The sequence below is a fragment of the Heteronotia binoei genome, chromosome 1 (genome assembly GCF_032191835.1).
Source record: "Heteronotia binoei isolate CCM8104 ecotype False Entrance Well chromosome 1, APGP_CSIRO_Hbin_v1, whole genome shotgun sequence".
Taxonomy (NCBI): domain Eukaryota; kingdom Metazoa; phylum Chordata; class Lepidosauria; order Squamata; family Gekkonidae; genus Heteronotia; species Heteronotia binoei.
In genome coordinates this window covers 267944289-267963010 of record NC_083223.1, presented here as the reverse complement: position 1 = coordinate 267963010, position 18722 = coordinate 267944289, and the positions used below count along the sequence as shown (strand labels likewise).

At 51.6% G+C, this 18722-nt stretch overlaps 1 protein-coding gene across 1 annotated transcript in view; it reads left to right on the top strand.

Moving 5' to 3' along the window:
- UBAP2L (ubiquitin associated protein 2 like) overlaps positions 1-18722 on the top strand; it is a 113238-nt gene extending 94516 nt beyond the window's left edge. The window contains 6 exon segments of the mRNA XM_060255476.1: positions 1864-2081; positions 2170-2275; positions 7191-7258; positions 11113-11310; positions 12901-12936; positions 18031-18722. Coding sequence (XP_060111459.1) covers positions 1864-2081; positions 2170-2275; positions 7191-7258; positions 11113-11310; positions 12901-12936; positions 18031-18126 — 722 coding nt within the window. The 3' untranslated portion in view covers positions 18127-18722.

The window sequence follows — 18722 nt, the reverse complement described above, 5'->3', positions numbered from 1 at the left end:
AAAATTAAGAAATAGATAAGCTTTGTAACCATATGCTACCAATAAATTGTTTAAAACAAAAAAAGAAAAAGTAGTGGTTAAGTGTGTGGACTCTTATCTGGGAGAACCGGGTTTGATTCCCCCACTCCTCCACTTGCAGCTGCTGGAATGGCCTTGGGTCAGCCATAGCTCTGGCAGAGGTTGTCCTTGAAAGGGCAGCTTCTGTCAGAGCTCTCTCAGCCCCACCCACCTCACAGGGTGTCTGTTGTGGGGGGAGAAGATATAGGAGATTGTCGGCCGCTCTGAGTCTCTGTCCTTGAAAGGGCAGCTGCTGTGAGAGCCCTCTCAGCCCCACCCACCTCACAGGGTGTCTGTTGTGGGGGGAGAAGATATAGGACAGGGGTGGCCAACGGTAGCTCTCCAGATTTTTTTTTTTGCCTACAACTCATCAGCCCCAGCCAGCATGGTCAATGGCTGGGGCTGATGGGAGCTGTAGGCAAAAAACATCTGGAGAGCTACCGTTGGCCATCCCAGTATAGGAGATTGTAAGTTGCTCTGAATCTCTGATTCAGAGAGAACGGCGGGGTATAAATCTGCAGTCTTCTTCTCCTCCTCCTCCTCCTCCCTCCTCCTTTGATTACTCAATATAGCTGAGGCCTGTAGAGTTTTTTCAGAGAATTCTTTGTTGTTAGGAATTCATCCTCAAGAAGATTGTGTTAAATCTTCCAATAGCTCAGGGTTGGAAATCAGTGTTCCCATAAGCTGGTATCACGAGTGGCTGCTCCTTCACGCAGGAAGTTCTGCTCAGCAGCAGTCTGGAGCCCCACAGGGCCTTGCCGTGCCCATTGCCCGTTTTAAGATGACAGCAGTTACATTCTGCTCAGGATGTGGACTCGCTCTGCCTCAGTAGGGAAAGAAAATTAGAGGGATTATTAGCTGGAATTAAGTTAGTCCTCTGGCGTTTCCTGCTTAAGAGGAAAGAGAGGTTCCAGGCGCCAGATAACAGGTTCCGACTTCCTCTGAATAAGAGAGCGCTGGAGACGAGGGGTGTCTTGTGGGTTTACTTAGAGGCAATTGACGCTCCTGTCACGGGCAGCGCAGCCGCTAGCCCCACATCAGATCCCCGGAGACTGCGTGTGCCGGAGCAAGAGAATGAATTTCCCCTTCTTTATAGGAATCTTTATCCTCCATCGGCGGAGGAAGATGTTCTGAAATGGGTTATAGCCCCTACGAGCTCTGCAAGAAGGGCTGGGGGTGGCCAAACTGCGGCTCGGGAGCCACACGTGGCTCTTTCATGCATACTGTGTGGCTCTCAAAGCCCCCACCGGCCAGCTTGGAGAAGGCATTTGGCTCTTTAAGTCACTTCTCCAAGCCAGCCGACTGCTTAGAGAATGCATTTAAAGTTGCTTTCTTTCCACCTCTCCTTCCCTGCCTCCTCTCCCCCATCTGTTTGCCTGCCTGCCTTGTGTGGCTCTCAAACATCTGACGTTTGTGTCTTGCGGCGCTCAAACATCTGAGATTTATTCTATACGGCTCTTACGTTAAGCAAATTTGGCTGCCCCTGGGCTATACAAATGGTTTTGCCCTAAACCGTTAATCTTAAAAGCGTACGTCCCGCAGCTGAATTGATAAGAGACTGATTTCAGCCACTGCAGAATTAACTGTGGGTGGGTGGGGTCTTATCTACCAGAATAAACGCAAGGGCTGAGAGAGAGCATCAGTGCTCGGAAGCTGGGAAATCTGTAGCAGAAAGTAGGAAGCGAGAGCCCAGAGTTGTGTATTAGGCTCCCCGCGTGCCTAGAGGCAGCCAGTCCGTCCAGAGGCGCCGTTTCGGTTCGATGCCCACTTTTCACGTCACCCACCCCGCTTTCTCCTCTGCCGCAGGCGACCTCACAAAGTTCGGCCGAGGCGACGCCTCTTCCCCGGCGCCGGCGACGACCCTGGCGCAGCCCCAGCAGAACCAGACGCAGACGCACCACACCACCCAGCAGACCTTCCTGAACCCGGCTCTGCCCCCTGGCTACAGCTACACCAGCCTGCCGTACTACACCGGAGTCCCGGGGCTGCCCAGCACCTTCCAGTATGGGCCTGCTGTGTTCCCCGTGAGTGGGGGCCTGCTGCGGAGGGGCCGGGTGGGGGCGGAGCCAGACCTCGCCGCTGCTGACACGCCAGCCCTTTGCTTTTCCCCAGGTTGCGCCTACCTCTTCTAAGCAGCATAGCGTGAATGTCAGCGTGAACGCCTCAGCCACTCCGTTTCAGCAGCCCAGTGGCTATGGCTCCCACGGATACAGCACCGGTGAGCAGAAATCGGGCCTGGGGGATGATGGGAAGAGCACGTTGCCGTGATGTGGGAGGAGGCTTTGGGGAGGGGCCGTGGCTCAGCGGTAGAGCGTTTCCTTAGCATATAGAAGGCCAGGGATCTTGGCATCTCCAGCTGAAAGGACGAGGCAGTAGATGACGGGAGGGACCTCTGCCTGAGACCCTAGAGCGGGGTTGTCTGACATGCCGCCCGGAGGCCGAATCAGGTCCCTGGAGGGCTCCTATCCGGCCCCCAAGCAACTGGCTGTCGCCTGCTTCCTTCTCCTTCTCTCATTTCCTTCTGCATCACAGCTGGCTTTGCCAGGCTTGCTCAATCGCACAGGAGCTCCAGAGCAAAACCTCTGTTTTCTCCATTGGCTGAGGCTCCTCCCTTGGGGAGGAAGCAGAGCTTGCTTTGTCAGGCTCTCTCAGCAGAGCTACTGAGCGAAGCCTCTCTTCCTTCTATCGGCTGAAGCTCCTTCCCCGCCTGTCCCCTGGGGAAGGAAGGAAAGAGCCAGAGCTTCCTTTGCCCAGTTCGTTCCCTGGATCCCATGGGAGAGATACAAAGAAAGCACCTTTTAAGACCAATTAGTTACTAATGTTTTGTTTTATTTTAAGTGTTTTTTAAAACCTTTAATTGTGTCTGTCTGTGTCCTTTTTAACATTTATATCTCCGCTACCTAATCTTTAATAGGTACACACACGGCCCGATCAAACATAGCTCGGCCCAGCAAGGCCTCATTTATGTCCGATCCGGCCCTCATCATAAATGAGTTTGACATCCCTGCCCTAGAGAGCCGCTGCCGGTCCAAGTAGACAGTGCCAGCCCTGATGGACTAAGCCAGCGTTTCGGACTGGACGTTTCGGAGGATTTGTGCTGTTAGTGGCTTGTCGTGCCCATTTAGACTGATGAGCTTGTGAAGTTGTTTTGCCACCAAGCATGACGCAGGCCTTCTACCGAATCAGCGTAAGGAATCTCGGACTCGTCAGCCTTTATTCATCAAGGCAGATCGAGATGGGTCGCCTCTAAGCTGCGGAGTCTTGTGAGCCAAAATTCGACTCTGTGAGCTGCTGGCATTAAAGTTGCGAGCCGCTGAATCAGTTAGCGCCCTCTGGGGCCACCCTTCCTGAGCTAAGGCAGAATTGTGTGAGCTGGAGGCTAAAAATCTGTGAGCTGGCTCACACTCACTTAGCTTAGAGGGAACACCGGTAGCCATGTCAGTCTGTCTGCCGTAGCAGAAAAGAGCAAGAGTCCAGAAGCATCTTAGAGTAACAGAATTTGAGACAGGCGTCTGAAGAAGCAAGCAGTGACTCGCGAAAGCTCAAACCCGGCCACAAATTTTGTTAGCCTTTAAGATGCTGTTGGACTCTTGCTCTTGCAGACGGAGTAGACTTTTTGCTTTTTAGCGTGGTGGGAGCCATATTGTTTGAGCGATCGGTGAGATGTAAGCTATAAGAAGGCTGATAACCCGATAAAAGGCTTCAACGTCTTCAGGGACATTAAGAACACCAGGAGAAGGGGGGAGAGGGTTTCTGCCTGTCTTAGAGGATGCCAGGGTTGGAGAGGAAAGAGATTTTAAATCAGGCGTGTCAAACTCGATTGTTATGAGGTCCGGGTCTGACGTAAATGGGACCTTGTCAGGCTGGACCATGCATGTCATAAAATGTAATGCTAGGTAGCTGAGATATAAACTTTAGAACGGACACAGACTAACACCATTTAAACAGCACTCATTGCTCTTAAAGGTGCTTTCTTTATATCTCTCCCGTGTAATCCAGGGAACTGAGCAAAAGAAGCTCTGCCTCTTTTTTCCTTTCCCCAGGGGACCAGGAAGGGGAGGAGCCTTAGTCAACAGAAGGAAGAGGCTCAGTAGCTCTGCTGTGCGATTGAGAGAGCCTGGCAAAACAGGCTATCCCTCTTTCCCTTCCTCTCCAAGGGAGGAGCCTCAGCCAGAGGCTTTGCTCTGTAGCTCCTGTGCAGTTGAGCAAGCCTGGCAAAGCAAGCCATGATGCAGAAGGAAGCAGATGGCAGCCAGTTGCTCAGGGGCCTGATAGGAAGCCCTCCGGGGGCCTGATTCGGCCCCTGGGCCACACGCTTGACATCCCTGTTGTAAACCATTCTGAAACTTTGAATGAAAGGCGGAGTATAAATCTAATCTCCTCCTCCTCCTCCTCTTCTCCCCTTCTTCCTATTTTCAGTGCTGGCAACAGCAAGGGGAGGTCCCCAGCTTGGAGGTTCCCCAAAGCAGGCGGAGACCCACGTGTGACCCTCAGGCTGAAAAACTTTTGGGCCTCCTCAGTTTGGCTCACTTCATTCCTCTTTTGCACGTTTCTTTTTACATTAAACCACGTTGTCAAAACTCCATACTCCGCCCATACCTTGGTGGGGTAGGGCGGGATATAAATCGAACAAATAAATAAATAAATAATGCAGGGGTGGCAACAGTAGCTCTCCAGGTGTGTTTTTTTTTTTCCTACAACTCCCATCAGCCCCAGCCAGCATGGCCAACGGCTGGGGCCGATGGGACTTGTAGGCAAAAAAAATCCGGAGAGCTACCGTTGGCCACCCCAATGCACGGAGATGGTGTCGCAGTGAAGCTGGTGCCTCTGCTCCCCCATCTCCAGCCACCGGCTTCCCGAGCCACAGCCTGTCTCCACCAGGGCCTGCCTCAGCAAGCTGTAACCATTAGAATGGAAAGCATGTGAGTGGATAGGAGGGGAAGCTTCAGTATTGCAACTGGCACAAAAGACAGGCAGCGTGCTCATTTTCCATGGAGGCAGGTGGGGAAACGGGGGTAGGCGGGGCTTTTTTTGTAGTAGGAACTCCTTTGGATATTAGGCCACTCCCCCCTGATGTAACCAATCCTCCAAGAGCTTACATTAGGCCCTGTAAGAAGAGCCTTATGAACATACGAAGCTGCCTTCTACTGAATCAGACCCTCGGTCCATCAAAGTCAGTCTTGTCTACTCAGACTGGCAGTGGCTCTCCAGGGTCTCAAGCTGTGGTTTTTCACAGCTACTTGCCTGGACCCTTTTTAGTTGGAGATGCTGGAGACTGAACCTGGGACCTTCTGCTTACCAAGCAGATGCTCTACCACTGAGCCACCGTCCCTCCCTTACAAGAGCCTTGTAAGCTCTTGGAGGACTGGCTACATCAGGGGTGTGTGGCCTAATATGCAAAAGAGTTCCTGCTATAGGAAAAAAAAAACCCTGGGGGTAGGGGTGTGTGGGGAGGGGTGCGTTGGTTGTGGAATGCATTGGCCTGAATACATTGCTTTATATCTAGAAACATTACAGTTATATTTAGGGATAGATCCAAGTGGGCAGCTGTGTTGATCTGAAGCAATAGAGCAAAGTAGGAGTCTAGTAGCACCTTTAGAGTCTAGTAGAGCCAGTTTGGTGTAGTGGTTAAGTGTGCGGACTCTTATCCGGGAGAACCGGGTTTGATTCCCCACTCCTCCACCTGCAGCTGCTGGAATGGCCTTGGGTCAGCCATAGCTCTCGCAGACGTGTCCTTGAAAGGGCAGCTGCTGGGAGAGCCCTCTCAGCCCCACCCACCTCACAGGGTGTCTGTTGTGAGGGGAGAAGACATAGGAGATTGTAAGCCGCTCTGAGTCTCTGATTCAGGGAGAAGGGCGGGATATAAATCTGCAATTCTTCTTCTTCTTTAAGACCAGCAAAGTTTTAATCAGAATGTAAGCTTTTGTAGAAATTAAGGTAGTTATAATACTAACAAAGGCATATGTGGGATACGTATTTAGGATGAAGGTTTTTATATCTTTGGATTTCTTTTCTCTGTTTGACTTCGCTATGAAAACGAAAGGTTTCAGTGGGAATCTAATTAGCTTTACATTTTCTCACTTAGCCATTTGCCCTACTGTCTCTACTAAGCAAGGAGAACAGTGGCGGTGCAGTAGAGAGCAGAATACAAAACCACTGCACCTGAAACAAATGATTTTACACTTCCGTTCACGTAGAAACGCTCAGAACTTTTCATGAGTGCGCAAGTGTTAATAAATCAACATTGCAGTAACAAAACTTTAAAAGCACAGAGTCCCATAAAAGAACAAATCAGTTTCACCGCGTGACTCCGGAAGAATTCTCAGTCCTTAATAAGTTGTAGAAATTCTTATGGCCACTGTGTGACCCCAAATAAATTTCCAACACGAAGTCTATCCACCAGCTTGAAATACCACGTTTCGCTGAATGCAGCTGGCATTTGAGAATTATACCGTGAGAAATGGACGTGTGCAAGAGATAGTATGATATTGCAAGTTATATTTATTCGGCTTTCAAAAAAGCTGCATTCAACGAAATGTGATATTTCGAGCTGGCGATCACGTGAAGGCAAGCTTCCTTTTGGAGCTGAGTTTTGCAGACAGACTTAGTGTCGGAAATTTATTTGGGAATTTTTACAACCCATTAAGGTCTGAGAATTTTCCCGGAGTCATGCAGTGAAATTGACTTGTTCTTTGTGGGACTCTGTGCTTTTAAAGTTTTGTAATTGCATTGTTGATTTATTGATGCTTATGCACTTATAAAAGGTTTTGAGCCTTTCTACCTCAATGGAAGTGTCAAATTATTTGTTTCTAATGTCTCTACTGGCTGTGAGCCTGGTGTGGGAAATATAAATCTACAAAATAATAAAACTCAATCAGTAAAATATCTGCCTGTTTTGCATGGTCTTCAAGCCGCAACCAGTCCTCATGATGGCTAGAAACTTGTGTCGCACATTCAGACCCCACAGCCTGGGGTGGATGCCACAAAGGAGTAGCAGTCCTCGGGGCGGGGTGGGGGACGGTTTCCACACATCTCAGTAACGGCGGGCAGGAGTTTGGCAAGAGAAGGCAGCCAGGCTTGCATCCATATGGTGCTGCTGACCCACTTGCTTTCTCTGGGTTTTTTCCCTTCAGGCGTGTCGGTAACATCCAGTAACACGGGCGTGCCCGACATCTCTGGCTCGGTCTACTCCAAAACACAGGTGAGTATTGCGGCAGAGGCTGTTGCACCATGCAAGGGGTGTGCACGTTGGGGAGGGACAGTGGCTCAGTGGTAGAGCATCTGCTTGGTAAGCAGAAGGTCCCAGGTTCAATCCCTGGCATCTCCAAAAAGGGTCCAGGAAAATAGGTGTGAAAATCCTCAGCTTGAGACCCTGGAGAGCCCCTGCCAGTCTGAGAAGACAATACTGACTTTGATGGACCAAGTGTCTGATTCAGTATAAGGCAGCTTCATATGTTCATGTGTTCACCTGCCCTGTGTGCAGTTGGGTGCAAAGAAAGGGTTTTGCAGTCACGTCTCCTGGGCATAAGAGCCCTGCTGAATCAGACCAGTGGTCCCATCTAGTCCCTGGAGATCACCATAGTCATAATAGCTAGTAGCAACTGATAAGTCTATCCTCCATGGAAGCTGTTTATGCCTACATTCTCTGGCATTGAAGTCCACATAAGAACATCAGAGAAGCCATGCTGGATCAGGCCAGTGGCCCATCCAGTGCAACACTCTGTGTCACACAGTGGCCATAAGAACATAAGAGAAGCCATGTTGGATCAGGCCAATGGCCCATCCAGTCCAACACTCTGTCACACAGTGGCCATAAGAATATAAGAGAAGCCGTGCTGGATCAGGCCAGTGGTCCATCCAGTCCAACACTCTGTGTCACACAGTGGCCATAAGAATATAAGAGAAGCCATGCTGGATCAGGCCAGTGGCCCATCCAGTGCAACACTCTGTGTCACACAGTGGCCATAAGAATATAAGAGAAGCCATGTTGGATCAGGCCAATGGCCCATCCAGTCCAACACTCTGTCACACAGTGGCCATAAGAATATAAGAGAAGCCGTGCTGGATCAGGCCAGTGGTCCATCCAGTCCAACACTCTGTGTCACACAGTGGCCATAAGAATATAAGAGAAGCCGTGCTCGATCAGGCCAGTGGTCCATCCAGTCCAACGCTCTGTGTCACACAGTGGCCATAAGAATATAAGAGAAGCCATGATGGATCAGGCCAATGGCCCATCCATTCCAACACTCTGTGTCACACAGTGGCCATAAGAATATAAGAGAAGCCGTGCTGGATCAGGCCAGTGGCCCATCCAGTCCAACACTCTGTGTCACACAGTGGCCATAAGAATATAAGAGAAGCCATGATGGATCAGGCCAGTGGCCCATCCATTCCAACACTCTGTGTCACACAGTGGCCATAAGAATATAAGAGAAGCCATGATGGATCAGGCCAGTGGCCCATCCAGTCCAACACTCTGTGTCACACAGTGGCCATAAGAATATAAGAGAAGCCATGATGGATCAGGCCAGTGGCCCATCCATTCCAACACTCTGTGTCACACAGTGGCCATAAGAATATAAGAGAAGCCATGATGGATCAGGCCAGTGGCCCATCCAGTCCAACACTCTGGGTCACACAATGGCCATAAGAATATAAGAGAAGCCATGTTAGGTCAGGCCAAGGCCCATCCAGTCCAACACTCTGTCTCACACTGTGGCCATAGGAACATAAGAGAAGCCATGCTGGATCAGGCCAGTGGCCCATCCAGTCTAACACTCTGGGTCACACAGTGGCCATAAGAACATGAGAGAAGCCATGCTGGATCAGGCCAGTGGCCCATCCAGTCTAACACTCTGGGTCACACAGTGGCCATAAGAACATAAGAGAAGCCAAGTTGGATCAGGCCAATGGCCCATCCAGTCCCAACACTCTGTGTCACACAGTGGCCAAAAAACCCAGGTGCCATCAGGAGGTCCATCACTGGAGCAAAGACACTAGAAGCCCTCCCACTGTGCCCCCCCAAGCGCCAAGAATACAGAGCATCACTGCCCCAGATAAAAGAGAAGCCATGTTGGATCCGGCCAGCGGCCCATCCAGTCCAACACTCTGTGTCACACAGTGGCCATAAGAACATAAGAGAAGCCATGTTGGATCAGGCCAGTGGCCCATCCAGTCCAATACAGTGGCCAAAAAACCCAGGCGCCATCAGGAGGTCCATCAGTGGAGCCAGGATACTAGAAGCCCTCCCACTGTGCCCCTCCAGGCACCAAGAATACAGAGCATCACTGCCCCAGACATAAGAGAAGCCATATTGGATCAGGCTAATGGCCCATGCAGTCCAACACTGTGTCACACAGTGGCCAAAAAAACCAAGTGCAATCAGGAAGTCCACTGGCGGGGTCAGAACACTATCCCCTCCCCCCCTTCCCAAGCACCAAGGATACAGAGCATCACTGCCCCAGACAGACAGTTCCAACGATAAGCTGTGGCTAATAGCCGCTGATGGACCTCTGCTCCATATGCTTATCCAATCCCCTCCTGAAGCTGGCTATGCTTGTAGCCGCCACCACCTCCTGTGGCAGTGAATTCCATGTGTTAATCACCCTTTGGTTGAAGAAGTACTTCCTTTTATCCGTTCTAACCCGACTGCTCAGCAATTTCATTGAATATCCATGAGTTCTCATTGTGAGAAAGGAAGAAAAGTACTTCTTTCTCTACCTTCTCTAGCCCACGCATAATCTTATAAACCTCTATCATGTCACCCCGCAGTCGACATTTCTCCAGGCTAAGGAGCCCCAAGCGTTTTAACCTTTTTTCATTCATATTTTGATCACACTCTGCATAAAGAAGTATATCCTCTTCTCCACCTCAAATCTACTGCCCATCTGCAGAAATTAAATTGATATCTGTTTGTTTGTTAAAACATATTCAGGACAGCCAATTAAAAGTCTAAAAAGTGGGTCCTGTAGAGCTACAGGAGACTGGAACCCCTGAGGACAAAGTCTCTGTTTCAGCCAGGTTGACACAGAATGTTCAGTTTGTGGATGCATTCCAGTTTGGCACTTTCACATTGTATCTTCCCTTTGAAGCGTTTTTGTAGAACAGTGACTTTCAACTCACTGTTACGGCCCTCTTGTAGCCATTTGGTTCGTATCTGAATAGCTCTTGATCGTGATGCTATATTATCTAATTTATGGACTGGATTTAGGGCCTGCTGAGGGAGGGACCACACTCGACAAGGCCATTGACCAGTTTCCGATTGGCAGACACCAGCTGCCTGCTCAGATTCTTAGCCGGGTTCTGCATTAATACAGCAAAGCACCTCTCCCGTCCTTAAGTAAGATTTGCAGACTCAAAACTCATGCGACGAAGATGGTGAGGGGTCTGGAGACCATGTCCCGTGAAGAAAGGTTGAAGGAGCTGGGGATGTTTAGCCTGGAGAGGAGGCAGCTGAGAGGTGATATGATCACCGTCTTCAAGGACTTGAAGGGCTGTCATCTAGAGGATGGTGTGGAATTGTTTTCTGTGGCCCCAGAAGAAAGGACCAGAACCAACAGGTTGAAATTAAATCAGAAGAGTTTCCGGCTCAACATTAGGAATAACTTCCTGACTGTTAGAGCGGTTCCTCAGTGGGAACAGGCTTCCTCGGGAGGTGGTGGGCTCTCCTTCCTTGGAGGTTTTTCAACAGAGGCTGGATGGCCATCTGACAGCAAGGAAGATCCTGTGAATTTAGGGGGAGGTGTTTGTGAGTTTCCCGCATTGTGCAGGGGGTTGGACTAGGTGACCCTAGAGGTCCCTTCCAACTCTATGATTCTGTGACCTTCCTGACAGAGTGGTTCCTCAGCGGAACAGGCTTCCTCAGGAGGCGGTGGGCTCTCCTTCCTTGGAGGTTTTCCAACAGAGGCTGGATGGCCATCCGACAGCAATGAGGATCCTGTGAATTTAGGGGGAGGTGTTCGTGAGTTTCCCGCATTGTGCAGGGGGTTGGACTAGATGACCCTTGGAGGTGCCTTCCCACTCTGATTGTATGAAATCCTCTCTGCCCCCCGACAGCAGTCCTTTGAGAAGCAGGGATTTCACACTGGGACCCCAGCGGCCTCTTTCAATTTGCCGTCGGCGCTGGGCAGCGGTGGTCCCATCAACCCTGCCACGGCTGCAGCGTACCCGCCGGCCCCGTTCATGCACATCCTGACGCCGCATCAGCAGCCGCACTCCCAGATCCTGCACCACCACCTGCAGCAGGACGGGCAGGTAAGCGGACTCCCCCGCCCCCCCTCACTCCAGGCGGTTCCCTCCCCTCTCTCAGACGCCAGCTTGTCTCCAGGCTCCCTTCTTCTCTCTCCCTCCTCCCCTGGCAAAAAATGTGTTTGTATCCCATAGCGCAGATATAGTCTGGAGGAGAGGAGGTTGAGGGCGGGGGGGTCAGGATGGCTGTCTCGAAGGGCTGTCACGTAGAGGAGGGCAGGGAGCTGTTCCTCTTGGCCGCAGAGGAGAGGACTCGCAAGCGCGGGTCTGAATTACCGGTGGGGAGGTAGCAGCTGGATATCAGGAAAAACCTTCTTACAGGAAGAGTCGTTCAACTATGGAATCAGCTGCCTAGGGAGGTGGGGAGCTCCCCCTCACTTGCTGTCTTGAAGCAGCAGCTGGACGGACTCTTGTCAGGGATGTTGGAGGCCAGGGGTGGCCAAACGGTGGCTCAGGAGCCACATGTGGCTCTTTCACACATATTGTGTGGCTCTCCAAGCCCCCTCTGCCCTGTTGGCCGGCTTGGAGAAGGCATTTGTCTCTTTAAAGCGCTTCTTTAAGCCAAGCCAGCTGGTGGCTTGGAAATGAATTGACAGTTAAAATTGCTTTTTTTCAACCTCCCCCTATTTCCTTCCTCCCCTCCCTTCCTACTTCCCTTCTCCATCTTCCTTCCTTCCTCCTCCATCTTCCGTCCTTCCCCTTCCCTCCTCCCTCCCTTCTGCATCTTCCTTCCCTCCTCCCTCCCTTCCCCATACCTCCTTCCTTCCTCCTCTGCCTCCCTTCCTCCCTCCCTTCCACCTTCCTTCTTCCCTCCCTCCCTTCCTTTCTCCCCGTTCTTTCCTTCCTCCCTTCCCCCTCCCCCTCCTTCCCTTCCTCCCTCCCTCCCTTCCCCTTTCTTCCTTCTTCCTTCCCTCCCTGCTCCATCTTCCTTTCTTCCTTCCTTTCTCCCCCTCCTTTCCTTCCTCTCTTCCCCTCCCCTCCTTCCCACCCTTCCTTCCTCCCTTCCTCCTTCCCTCCCTTCTCCATCTTCCTTCCTTCCTTTCCCCCCTTCCTTTCCTTCCTCTCTTCCCCTCCCCCTCCCCTCCCTCCCTTCCTTCCTTCCTCGCTTCCTCCTTTCCTCCCTTCTCCATCTTCCTTCCTTCCTTTCTCCCCCTCCTTTCCTTCCTCCTTTCCCCGTCCCCCTCCCTCCCTCCCTCATTCCTGTCTTGTGGCTCTCAAACATCTGACTTTTATTCTGTGTGGCTCTTACACTAAGCACATTTGGCCACCCCTGCTCTAGGCTGATCCTGCATTGAGCAGGGGGTTGGACTAGATGGCCCGCGTGGCCTCTTCCAACTCTATGATTCGATGGCACCAAGCTTGGCACATGAGATGAAGACTCCCCAGGGTTAATCGTTTAGAAGTTCCTGGGTTCCCCCTCCCCTTGCGGTTCAGTCATCCCAAGTCTGCCCGGATTAGCGTGTCTCTTCCGGCATCCTCGATAGGTCACGCCCCTGCAGTCAAACCCTCACACGCTCCGGTCCAGGAGCTTCGTCATAATGTGTCCTTATATTTTCCATATCCTCGGCCTGCCTCCACCTTCCTAAAAATTTGCAGCCGATTCTGTACTTCCAACGCCAGCAAGAAGACCAGGTAAACGAAACCTCTCAGATGCTCTCATGTCTTTCGCCCGGCCCAGGTGCCCGATAGCGGTCAGCCCTGGCCCCAGACAGAGATGTGGGTGGGGAGGATACAGACGAACCTAAAAGGCTGATGCGCTTTTGGGGTGTATCAACAGAGGCATAACACCCAAATCACAAGATGTCATACTGTCGCTGTACACTGCATTGGTCAGGCTACGCCTGGAGTCTTGTGTGCAGCTCTGGAGGCCTCACTTCAACAAGGATGTGGGCAGAATGGAGCAGGTGCAGAGGAGAGCGGCGAGGATGATCAGAGGAAGGGCCGTAGCCAGGATTTCTTGTTTGGTGGGGCCCTCAGCAGCATTTTTTGTTTGGAAGGTGGAAGGAAGGAAGATGGAGGGGGAAGGAAGGAGGTATGGGGAAGGGAGGGAGGAGGGAAGGGGAAGGAAGGGAGGAAGGAAGGAAGATGCAGAAAGGAGGAAGGAGGGAAGGGGAAGGATGGAAGATGGAGGAGGAAGGAAGGTGGAAGGGGGAGGAAGGAAGGAAGATGGAGAAGGGAAGTAGGCAGGAAGGGGGGAGGAGGAAGGAAATAGGGGGAGGTTGAAACAAAGCAATTTTACCTGTAAATTCATTTTCAAGCCACCAGCTGACTTGGCTTAAAGAATGCTTTAAAGAGACAAATGCCTTCTCCAAGCCGGCCTAAACATTTTCTCTGCTTCTCAAGTAAAGCTACAGCCGCCCGCCCCCCCCCCCCAATTCATTAAACCTTCCAGCTGACTACAAGTAGGCTTCTCTCCTCCCCCCCCCCCTCCCGTGCCAATCTGAAGCCCCTTCAGTACCAGTGCCACACTTGTTCAGAGCGGTGGCAAGTGGCGATGAGCAGAGGGGGCAGATTGAAGGCCCTCCAATGGAGGGGCCATATAGACGGAAGGGGAGGTTGAATGGAGTGGCCTGGCCCCCCCTGTAGCTATAGGCCTGATCAGGGGCCTGGAGACCACGCCCTAGGAGGAAAGGCAGAGGGACTTGGGAATGTTCAATCTGGAGAAGAGGAGGTTGAGGGGGGACACGATGGCTCTCTGGAGAGCCAGTTTGGTGTAATGGTTAAGTGTGCGGACTCTTATCTAGGAGAACCGGGTTTGATTCCCCACTCCTCCACTTGCACCTGCTAGCATGGCCTTGGGTCAGCCATAGCTCTGGCAGAGGTTGTCCTTGAAAGGGCAGCTGCTGTGAGAGCCCTCTCCAGCCCCACCCACTGCACAGGGTGTCTGTTGTGGGGGGAGGAAGGTAAAGGAGATTGCGAGCCGCTCTGAGATTCTTCGGAGTGGAGGGCGGGATATAAATCCAATATCTTCATCTACCTCACAGGGTGTCTGTTGTGGGGGAGGAAGGAAAAGAAGATTGTGAGCCGCTCTGAGACTCTTCGGAGTGAAGGGCGGGATATAAATCCAATATCTTCATCTACCTCACAGGGTGTCTGTTGTGGGGGAGGAAGGTAAAGGAGATTGTGAGCCGCTCTGAGACTCTTCCGAGTGGAGGGCGGGATATAAATCCAATATCATCATCATCTTCTTCTTCTTTTTGAAGTATTTGAAGGGCTGTCGCTTAGAGGAGGGCAAGGAGCTGTGCCTATTGACAGCAGAGGAGACGACTCACAAGAACGGGTTTCAATTAAGGGCAGGAAGGTACCGGCTGGATGTTAGGAAAACCTTTTTTACAGAGTAGTCCTTCGGCAAAATCAGCTACCTGGAGAGGCGGTGAGCTCCCCCTCCCTGGCAGTCTTGAAACAGCGGCTGGACAAACCCTTGTCAGGGATGCTCTGGGCTGATCCTGCGTGGAGCATGGGGTTGGACTAGATGGCCTCTGGGGCACCTTCCAGCTCTGTGATTCTACAAATTCTCCATCTTGGGTGGTCACGGGATTGTTGAAGGATCAGTGCTGTGCCTCTAGGGAACGAAAGGTTATAAGGAGAGGAAGGTACATGGAAATAGGGACAGTACAGTATATACAGAATTAGGACAGTTTTGCCCTGACCTGGATGGCCCAGGCTGGCCTGATCTCTCAGAAGCTAAGCGGGGCCAGCCCCAGACAGGACTCGGATGAGAGGCTGCCGTGGAAGGCCAGGGTCACTGCGCAGAGGCAGGCAGCATCCGCCTTAAAAGCCCACGAGTCTCGACAGCCCTTTCCACCATCAGGACTGTTAAGAACAAACAAGCTGGGATGGACCACTAGCCCCTTGCCAGCAGTGTTCCCTCTAAGCTGAGTTAAGGGTGAGCTGGCTCACCCGGTTTTGTCTTCGCTCAGGAAGGATGGATGACTCCAGAGCAAAACGATTTACACAGCAGCCGAATCGCTCACTCACAACAGTTGAGGCTAGCCCGATCCAGGTGTGTGGGGGGGTTCTCCTGCCCAGGAGGTTCCCAATCCACCGGAACCTCCCCCGATATCGCTGGCCACTCTAGGCGTTTCCAGGGGAAACTCTATGGTTTTCCCGGGCGCTCTAGCAATTTGGGAGGGAAAACTCTACGGTACAATAGGCACCGTAGAGTATTTTCCATCCCAAAATGCTAGAGCGTCCGGGAAAACCATAGAGTTTTCCCAGAAACGCCTAGAGTGGCCAGAGGCTTGGGGGGGGGGACTTAGCAACCCTAGTTGCTACGGGGGGAGGGGGCCAGGCCACTCCATTCAACTTCCCCTTCCGTCTATATGGCCCCTCCATTGGAGAGTCTTCAGTCCGCCCCCTTTGCTCACCACCACTTGCCGCCGCTCTGAACAAGTGCGGCGTTGGTACCGAAGGGGCTTCCCCTGCTGTTAGCGCCCCTCCCCCCATTCCAGTGAGCCAGGATCCGATGGACCTGTCGAGGCAGGGTTTGTAAGTTGGCTTTAAGACTACTCTGGAATTTTAGCTGTGTATGCGATCATTTTAGCTCGTTTTTAATCGTCGGCATGAATTTCTGACGAAACCCGCCCTGAGCCTGCTTTGTGGGAAGGGTGGGCTGGAAATCAAATTTAAATTTAAAAAAAAAAAACATTAACATGATATAATTAATGTAAAATAACGTTCCTGGTATAATAAAAAGTGGTAGATCTCTGAGCACTGTGATGACAGTAGACTGCCTAAGATATGCCACTGCCTCGTTGGCTGGGGCGGGGGCGGTGGGAGGCAGGAGAAAGAAGAAGTCCAGGAGAAAAAAAACCAGGTGCGCCAGCCAGGTGGAACACCCGTCGCTGTCCTCCACCGAATACCCGGCAGAGCATCTCTGCCTTACATCCAGTGTTCCCTCTAAGCTGCATTAGTGTGAGCTAGCTCACAAGATTTCTAGCCTGCCGCTCGACACATGTTTTGTCTCAGCTCAGGAAAAACAGCCCCAGAGCAAATTAATCTGTGCGCTAATTTATTTATTTATTATTTGCACTTGTATCCCCCCTCCCCAGACGGGCTCCGGGAAGGTCACCGCTTGAATGCCAGGAGCTCGCAAAGTAGAATTTTTGCTCACAAGCTTCTGCAGCTTAGAGGGAACATTGCTCGCATCACGGTTTCCCAGTTATAAACCAAGATGGGCCAGCCGTGTTAGTCTGCTGTCCGGAGTAGTAGAAAAGGGCCAGAGTCCAGGAGCACCTTCAAGACAAGAGAGCCAGTTTGGTGTAGTGGTTAAATGCGTGGACTCTAATCTGGGAGAATGGGGTTTGATTCCCCACTCCTCCTCTTGCAGCTGTTGGAATGGCCTTGGGTCAGCCAGAGCTGTTGCAGAGGTTGTCCTTGAAAGGGCAGACCCTTATCTGGGAGAACCGGGTTTGATTCCCCACTCCTCCACTTGCAGCAGCTGGAATGGCCTTGGGTCAGCCATAGCTCTGGCAAGAGTTGTCCTTGAAAGGGCAGCTTCTCTGGGAGAGCTCTCTCAGCCCCACCCACTTCACAGGGTGTCTTTTGTGGGGGAGGAAGATAAAGGAGATTGTGAGCCGCTCTGAGACTCTGTCCTTGAAAGGGCAGCTGCTGTGAGAGCTCTCTCAGCTCCACCCACTTCACAGGGTGTGGGGTAGGAAGATAAGGGAGATTGTGAGCCGCTCTGAGACTCTGAGATTCAGAGTGGAGGGCGGGATATAAATCCAATATCTTCATCATCATCTAATTTGTGGCAGGGCAGAAGCTGTCCCGGGTCACCACTCCCTCCTTTTTTTCAGAACCCCAGTTATAGAAATGACAAATTAAAAGTTGCACGTGTGCAAAGTTGCCAATTACAGAGAATCTTGTTGCTCTGCACCGACAGCTCTTGGGGTTTGGCGTTCAAACACATCAGTCTCCAAAACTGAAACTTGGTGGATAAGATAGCAGGTCGGATCCCGCAGATCTGTTTCCCCATGCCTTCTGCCGGTACAAGCGCAATTCGGGACCCCCTCTCCCCGTACGTACCTCAGAGAGCACTATGTTTGGGGTCCAGAATCTTCTTAAGATCCCTGGACCGAAAGAAGCTCGATTGCCCACCACCGGAGCCAGAGCGTGTTCGGCAATAGCCCCCGCTCTGTGGAATACCCTCCGTGGAAACATCAGGGCCCCACGGGACCTGCCACAGTTCTGCAGGGCCTGCAAGACCAAGCTGTTCAAGCTCGTTTTCAACAATTAAGGCGAGGTGGCTCTTAACTCTCCAGCACCGACCATCTCATTGAACCAATATAATTGAAACCAGAAACATCAGAATAACCAGAACAACAGTATGCCTCTTGGGACTTTTAATGACTTATAAAATGTGTGGAAATGATTTTATCACATATTCTAGTTTTTAAAATATTTTATGTCGGTTTTTTTACTTGCTGTTAGCTGCCCTGAGCTCGTCAGGGAGGGCAGGATATAAATTTGATTTGAGTAAATAAAATTAGCAGATGAGTTCTGTCGAATGCAGAATCCTTGAACGCCGACACGTTGGGAAGAGAATAGCCGCTGAGGGACCTCCTCGTAAGGTTTGGGAGCTTCGTTGCGCTCCCAAAGAGCAGCTGAGGACTCGCCTCCCTAGATCCTTGGGGCTGTAGGGCTGCCTTCCCTATAGCAGAGCCTGAGTAACCCCCCTCTTCTCTCTCTCTCTCTCCCTTTTTCGTTTCTCCCCCCCTCCCCAAGAGCGCCACCGGCCAGCGCAGCCAGGGAAGTTCCATCCCGCAGAAATCGCAGGCCAACAAGTCCGCCTACAACAGCTACAACTGGGGCGCCAACTGAAGGGGCCCGGCGGCGGCTCCACACTTCAACCAAGAGACGGACGGACGGACGGAAGCAGACGACCGACAGACAGCGACCTAACCAAGAAGGAAGGACCCCCCCGGGGGAGGAGCTCCCTTACCCTCGGCTTGGCCCTCGCAAGCCCCAGCGAGCACGGCCCACGTGGCCGCGCTCGGTGTTCTCCCCCACCCCGCCACCCTCTCTCTTCCCTTCCCCCTCCCTCAATTGTATGTAATATAGAATTTGTATCTTTTTTTCCCCCTTTTTTTTCTCTCTCTCTCTCTCTGCATTCATTCAGATTACGAGCTGTTCAGCCGTAGGGGCCTTTCTTTTTTTTTGGTTTCGTTTTTCTACTCCCTTTACTCCTCTCCCCACTTCCCCCCCCCCCAAAAAAAGTACCGCCCGGCGGATCCAAAGGAGTCAACACCTGGAGTTCCCCCCTCCTCCTACAATGCCCCCCTTTATTATTAGGAATAAGAGCAGTAATTGATATGAACCGCATTGTAAGATTAATTAGTTGAAGTGTTTTTTTTGTACTGTGTTCTAAATTTAATGGATAAATGTGTCTTGTATATAAAAACGAAAACCCCACTCTG